The sequence below is a fragment of the Podarcis liolepis genome (assembly GCF_965112155.1).
Source record: "Podarcis liolepis genome assembly, chromosome: 4".
Lineage (NCBI taxonomy): Eukaryota > Metazoa > Chordata > Lepidosauria > Squamata > Lacertidae > Podarcis > Podarcis liolepis.
Window position 1 is genome coordinate 89,294,688 of NC_139558.1, and position 7,447 is coordinate 89,302,134.

The window sequence follows — 7,447 nt, forward strand, 5'->3', positions numbered from 1 at the left end:
ATAACACCCTACAGTAAAACTTCTCACTTATAATTTATTCTAGCTTTTAAGTCATCAAGACAGCAACCTCCCCGGAATATGCCAGTCAAGAGTTATTCAGAGGTGAGTAGTTATTTCATGGATATTAAAGCAGAAGATTTCCTTTTGCCTGTTAGCAGCTTCTTTGTATATATGTATTCTTGCTTGCATGCACTTAAAACACACACACACACACACACACACACACACCTCCTTTCCACTAAAATGCAGCTCAAAATGCAAAATAAACGATTGAGTGGATTTTACTTGATATTTTGTCTAGCAAAAGGAGAGAGGATCTTACCTGTAGGCTTGTGTTTGTTTATTTCATAAAATTTATACTCTGTAAAAAAACAACACACTCTTAAAATGGTATGCAAAAAGAGAATAAAACTGATGAAATAATAAATCACAACCATACTTTAAAACTTTAAAACATACAACACTGATTAAAATTACCAAAACTTTCCAAGCTTGTCCGAACAAGAATGTTTTTAGCAGGGGCTGAAAAAGAGTACAGTGAAGGTCCCTGCTTGATCTTAATATGCAGGGAATTCCAAAGTGCAGGTGCTGCTACACTAACTGCATCGGTGCTTACAAATACGGAACAGGTATTATGTGGCATTTCTGGTAATGTCAATTCCTCTGAGCAAAGCGGTTGAGTGAGCACATGAGGCATAAGGCGATCTCGTAGGTAGGCTGGTCCCAAGTTGTTCAGTTTTTATCTGTGTTAGAATTACCATTAGATACTATTGTTCTTTGTCTTTCTCTTCTAGGTAATTGAAGATGATGACTCTGATTTGGAAGAAGTATCTTTTACTCCATCCTCCACTGCAAATCAAAGGTTAGTTAGTACATTCATTTCCATGATTTTTTAGGTTGCTTGATAAATATGTACAAAGAAAGGAAAAGTAGAAAGGCAACAAGTACAGGAGAAGGTTGCTGAACCCCCTGTTTTTTCAAACAATCTTTTTGTGTCGTCTGATTGCAAAAGATTCTGGGCACCTTGAAGCTTGCTCTACTTTCTTCCCCTGAAAAATGTTTTCCTGTAATGAATTGTAAATTGGGTGGCGTTCCATCTGCCCACATTTTGCATGAGCTTCTTTATAGACAAATGAATTTTTAACCTGTGAGTATTTACCGTATTTTTCTGTGTATAACATGCCCCCCATGTATAAGACGGTATGGGACTTCAACTAGAGAAAATGGGGGGAGATTGCCCCCGTGTGTAAGACACCCCCCACTTTTTACAATTAATTTTAAATTAAAAAACCTAGTCTTAAACACGGGAAAATGTGGTATTTATTTAGGCTACTTTCAGCTCACCCTTCATTCCAAAGGATACTAGGGAACAGACAAAACTGAAATGTATCACATAATGAATAATAAAACAAAGAAGCAGACACATACAGAGACATTTGAGGCAGTGTGTGTGTTTGGGTAAATGCCTGAATATGGCTTACGATTTGTGTTTATCAAAGTTTGCTGAGTTCAGATGAAATGGTAAAGTGTGGTTTGCCACTAAACCAGGATCAAACGCTTCTAACTGCTGTGTTTAAAAGCAGGGACATGCTCTAAGGTGCATGCTAATGATGCTAAACTATGATTAGGGTTTTGAACAGCCCTCTTATCTTAGCTTCTCTGTTTTTATTTTACCAAAAGTGTTTATCTGGGTGTTTACAAAGAACTACTTCCAAGCATTCCCAGTAGAGGTTTCAACTTTCCCCCTTTGGTTGGAAAGTTATTTCCCCTCCTTCCCCCAATCTCTGCCATATTGCACACTGCTTGGGCATAATGAGTTTGTTACACAAATTTAGTGGCTCAGCACAAAGTGGAAAACGGGTTTACCTTTTAGCCATAATATCACTAATTTTAAAAAGCGACCTTGCTATGAAAATATTTTCATATGGTTGTTGTTGTTTAGTCGTTTAGTCGTGTCTGACTCTTCGTGACCCCATGGACCAGAGCACGCCAGGCACTCCTGTCTTCCACTGCCTCCCGCAGCTTGGTCAAACTCATGCTGGTAGCTTCGAGAACACTGTCCAACCATCTTGTCCTCTGTCGTGCCCTCTATCTTTCCCAACATCAGGGTCTTTTCCAGGGAATCTTCTCTTCTCATGAGGTGGCCAAAGTATTGGAGCCTCAGCTTCAGGATCTGTCCTTCCAGTGAGCACTCAGGGCTAATTTCCTTCAGAATGGATAGCTTTGATCTTCCTGCAGTCCATGGGACTCTCAAGAGTCTACTCCAGCACCATAATTCAAAATTTCATATGGTAACCATCTTCAAATATCTGAAGGGCTATCACATGGAAGATGGAGTAAGCTAGTTTTCAGCTGCTCCAGAAGGTAGGACCCAAACCAATGGATTCAAGTTACAAGAAAGGAGATTCTGACTAAACATTAGGAGGAACTTTCTGGAAAAGACCATATCGGAAGCTAGCAATTTTTAAGCAGAGGTTGGATGGCCATCTGTCACAGATTCAATAGCTGTGATTCCTTCATTTTGGGCGTTGGACCACATGGCTCTTAGCGGGCCCTCCCAGCTCTATAATTATATAATAATAATAATAATAATAATAATAATAATAATAATAATAATAATTTATTTATATCCCGCCCATCTGGCTGAGTTTCCCCAGCCACTCTGGGCGGCTCCCAATCAAGTGTTAAAAACAGTACAGCGTTACATATTAAAAACTTCCCTGAACAGGGCTGCCTTAAGATGTCTTCTGAATGTCAGGTAATTGTTTATCTCTTTGACATCTGATGGGAGGGCGTTCCATAGGGCAGGCGCCACTACTGAGAAGGCCCTCTGTCTGGTTCCCTGTAGCTTCACTTCTTGCAGTGAGGGGACCGCCAGAAGGCCCTCGGCGCTGGATCTCAGTGTCCGGGCTGAACGATGGGGGCGGAGACGCTCCTTCAGGTATACAGGACAGAGGCCGTTTAGGCCTTTAAAGGTCAGCACCAACACTTTGAATCGTGCTTGGAAACGTATATGATTCTGTGGGTAATCTCTTATTTATTTCAAATGTGATATTGATGATGTGTGACTTTCAGTGTTATGCTTTGTGATTTTTAGTGCTGTGCTTTCATTGATGGTGACCAGTATCTCCTATTTATAATGTTTAGATCGTTTGGAGCATCTGCATCTAGCAAAAGGAGCTCACAGAGCCAGGCATCAAAAGGAGTAGACTTTGAATCCGATGAGGTACAAAAATATTTTCTCTTCAGTGTACTTCCTTTAATTTGTATATAAAATAGTACTGGACGATGCCACGTATGTGTGTTTTTAAAGTTCCTTAATATGCGTTTAGTAATAAACTTGCTTGTTCCTAACTTTATCACCAAAACCTGTGTATTGGCTCCCTGTTCCATTATGTCCATTAGCTTGTCTCGCTGAAAAAGGGTAGTGTTCGTTTATTTATTTCATAAAATTTACATACCGCTTGTAGGAAAAACCCTCCAAGCAGTTTACAGAAAAGATAAAACGGTAAAATAATCAGAAAAAATATTTGCAACCACAATTTAAAATATACAGAAAGTTAAAACTGCAAAAAAATTGACTAAGACAAATTAAAATGCCTACAGGCTTTCTGAATATCTGGGTAGGCTTGTCTAAATAAGAATGTCTTCAGCAGGTGCCAAAAGGAATATAATAGGTACCTGCCTGATCTCAATGGGCAGGGAGTTCCAAAGTGTCAGTGCTGCCACATTTAAGTCATCAAGTTCCTACAGATGCAGTGCAGGTACTGTTTGGCACTTGTAAAAGTGCCAGTTCTGCCGATCAAAGCAGTCAGTCATTAGGTGATGGTGAGAAAACCCTGTTAAAAACGACAAGCTTAAATTGTATGCTTCAGTTTTGACAGGCGAGCAAATTCCTCCTAATTAATGCCTGTCATGACTCAAATAACTGGTGTACCCTCTACCCTAACAACTAGGAAACAGGTTCTTCGAATAAACATTTCGCCGCTGGTTGAACAAGGAGACATATTTCTCCTCCCTAAAGTCATTCTTCCTCCGTGAATGGTTTCAGACAACCATTCCCTCACCTGCTTCCTGACAGAGCTGGCCCATATTTGGCAACTCCCTTGAGGGTCAAAATGTGCTGGGTTTCAGTCACAATCTTGGGAAGAAAGCCCCTTTCTGCACTTTTTTAGTTCTTATTTTTCTTGGTGGAATAAGAACTAATGGGGTTTCCTGCTTGGCAGGGGGTTGGACTCGATGGCCCTTGTGGTCTCTTCCAACTCTATGATTCTATGATTCTATGATTCTATGAATAGGGATTCTAAACAGTGCTAGCGATGCAGTACACGCCTTCAGGAATCTAGCGATTTAGTGCAGTTAACTAATGTGGGACACAGTGGTGTGACAGTCACTGAGGTCTGGGAAGGCCACTTTCCTCTTGCCCAATTGTGGTGACTCATGCACTCTTAGGCTGGACTCCCACAGTATGGAGCATGGCAGCAAGCGTGGATTTTGCAGGCAGCTCTAATAACAGAAGAACCTGCTTTGCAACCGAGGGCAGGACCACTGAGTCTGACATGTTGCATCATACAGGTCATGTGCACTCATGCCAGGAGGAATGTAACTGATAAATTTGAGGAAGTCTGGCACGGGTTCTTAGAATTATTTTGAAGGCTGATAACAATGAGAAATAATTGACTGGATGCTCTGGTTGGTTTTGATTGAAGTATATTTGCAGAAAGAACATGGATGTTTTCCCTTCGTCTCCTTGTTGGTCAAACCTCGCAGATCCCTCTACAAAGTGCTGTATCCTAATACTTACATTCCATCTTTCCTTTTATTTTTAGTTTGACTCGGTAGTTTTGTCCAATTTCAAAATGATAACAAATTTTCTGTACTATAGCCAAAACTGTCTGTCACGTTTTTCACATGCTTTTTTGTGTTCTTGTGAAAAAGGTTCAATAAAAAATTAAAATGTACAAAATGAGATTGCTCTCCTTGGGAATGTGGCCTTCTTGATGTCTTAAAATGAAATTCTCTTATTATTTTACAGGATGATTCTGAGTTATTCAAGAGCACTTCAAGAAGAAGCAGACGATAATTTCAGAGCCCGCTGTATGGAAGGAGAATACAGGGGAAAGAAAAAAACCCTCTGGAAATTCTGTAAAGGAATCTTACGATCTATGCAGCTTTTCTCCAATAATTTCACAGTTAATTACATGTTGCCTTGAAATGTTTTGCTTCCTTGATGGGGGAGTAATTGTTACTTATTCTCCATATGTAGTATCACTTAATTCAAATGGCATTTCTAATAGCTGAACCATATTCCTCCCCGCCCTTGTTTAAGATAGAATAACTACTCAAAAAAGATGATGAGGCAGTGGGCCCATTGCCCAGGCCATAGCTGAGGAACAGCCAGTGATTTTTAAAATTCCATTGCCTTTTTTATATTACAGAGGAATAAATGAGACCTGTTCTGTAAGTGAATCGACAGTGCTCTTGCTTGCTTTCTTTGTTTCTTAAACCTTATACTTCAGTCATAGAGGGAATGCTGACAGTGTTAAGTATTAAAACCATCTTGGTTGCTTCCTGTAAGCAGGAGGCAGTAAGCAGGGCTTGCCAAGTCCTTGGATATAAAATGTGACTCTCATTCCGAAACTGTTTATAAGATTAAAAGTACAGTTCAGCATGAAGAATCTCAGAAAGCATAAATAGCTTTAGGGTCATGCCTTATTCTGAATGCTTTGCAACACTTTCTTAGCAATTCCACCAGCTGGCTACGTTGAGCTGGTGCTGGTTGGATGCCTGTAATTGTAAGAAAAATTGGCAGGGATTTAATTGATATGGATAGAAAGTAGTAAATTGAGATGGTACATGGATAAAAGGCCATAGCCCCACCTGGCGTTTCTTATTTTTCAGTTCTTCCTCTGTTTTGTATCTGCCCAAATTATGGCCATAGTTTCATTGACTTCGGAAACATCAGTCCGAAAGAAGGGTACCTGAAGATAATTTCCAACATAAGGAGCCGTGTTGGATTTGGTAAATGTTTGAGTGGAGCAGTATATTTTTACATGGAAAGTCCATTGGCAACGGTGATGATATTTTTATAGACATTTTAACTGCCTTAGAAAAACACATAGGAGAACAAATAATGTTATTTATTTGTTATGGAACTGTTAAATACTGGGGTTTTCTTAAAATTCTATGTTTTGCCTTCTCATATTATCAAGATTTTGGGTGGGTTCATAATGTCTGCTTAGAATACTTCAGAATTTTGGTTTGGTCTTATCAAACATAGAATCAGAAAAGAGGCTCTTGATTATACTGCAATAAGGAGAAAGGTACAGTGAATAGTGACTGCATTGAAGTACTTATTTTCTTTGATTTCTCTGTGGAGTGCCTTCTGACCTGAAGCCCCAGAACCTCCCCATGCTTCATCCACAACCTGTTTCCGTCTCCTTGTTGATCATACCTACCAGCTAGAATAGAGATGTGTTTCAGAAACTAATATTCTGTATACAACCATTTTGCAAATAAATTTTAAAAAAGCAAGGTGGGTTTAACTTTAATTGCCTATTACCCATTTTTTATAATTGTGATTACCCTGCCTGACATAAAATAAACGGCGTATGTACAGTTAATACTGAAATGGCAGAAGAAAAAAGCTGCAGATGCAAACCCACCGTTGGGGGTGGAGACTGGAAGCCTTGTGAACCGTGAACCGAGTGCTCCCCAACCGAGCAGAAGACCAAGAAACAATATTTACAACCAGTAGCGAAGCTACATGCCCCACTACCAGGGGCGGAGAGCAGGCGGGGCGTGTGGCTGGCACTCCCCGGGGGGGCGTGGTACACTGCCTGCAAGGGCGTTCTGGGGGTGTGATGCGCCGCCTGTGGGGTGTGGCGCCCGGTGCGGGGGGGGGAGATGCTCGGTGCATGTCCAGGGGGGCCGCCACGATGGCACCGTACCGGAATAGTGGTGCCGGGGACGGTCCACTCCCTCTGTTCTTCCGCCAGTGTTTAAAACATATCCCTAGCAGGCTGTATTTATCAGGATCAAGTACAGTGGTACCTCTGGTTACGAACTTAATGTCGGAAATCAAGCCTTTATCAGGAGAAACTGGCAACTCTCCCAGGCACCCGGCTTGGTCTCCTGTTGACCTCCCTGTCTGCTTCCCCAGCAAGATCCAGGCAGAGGTCGCGATAGGCGATCCTTCTCAGCGTGAAAAGAACACACCCCTCTTTCCTGCCCCCCCCCCCCGGCAGGGGAAAGAGATAGACAGAAACGTATTTACATGCCTTTATTTCTGTCTTTGCAGCGTTACAGAAAACATGACTGCTCTTTTCAAACTCCAACAGCCGAGAGACAAACTCCTCCTGTGCTTCCTGTACAGCTCATATTACACTCTGAGCTAATTCTGGTGCCCTCTGCACTGTGAATTGACTGTCCCTCTGTTTCCCACGGA

The 7,447-nt window shown here is 41.3% G+C and overlaps 1 protein-coding gene across 7 annotated transcripts in view; it reads left to right on the top strand.

The window, feature by feature from the left end:
* The window catches only part of MRE11 (MRE11 homolog, double strand break repair nuclease), a 30,065-nt gene extending 23,531 nt beyond the window's left edge, over positions 1 to 6,534 (top strand). For all 7 annotated transcript variants that reach the window (XM_083499589.1, XM_083499595.1, XM_083499590.1 and 4 more), the window contains 4 exons: positions 44 to 102; positions 795 to 862; positions 3,148 to 3,226; positions 5,036 to 6,534. In XM_083499589.1, the coding sequence (XP_083355715.1) occupies positions 44 to 102; positions 795 to 862; positions 3,148 to 3,226; positions 5,036 to 5,083 (254 nt within the window). In that variant the 3' untranslated portion in view covers positions 5,084 to 6,534. The remainder of the gene's footprint in view (positions 1 to 43; positions 103 to 794; positions 863 to 3,147; positions 3,227 to 5,035) is intronic.
* The last annotated feature ends 913 nt before the right edge of the window (positions 6,535 to 7,447 follow it).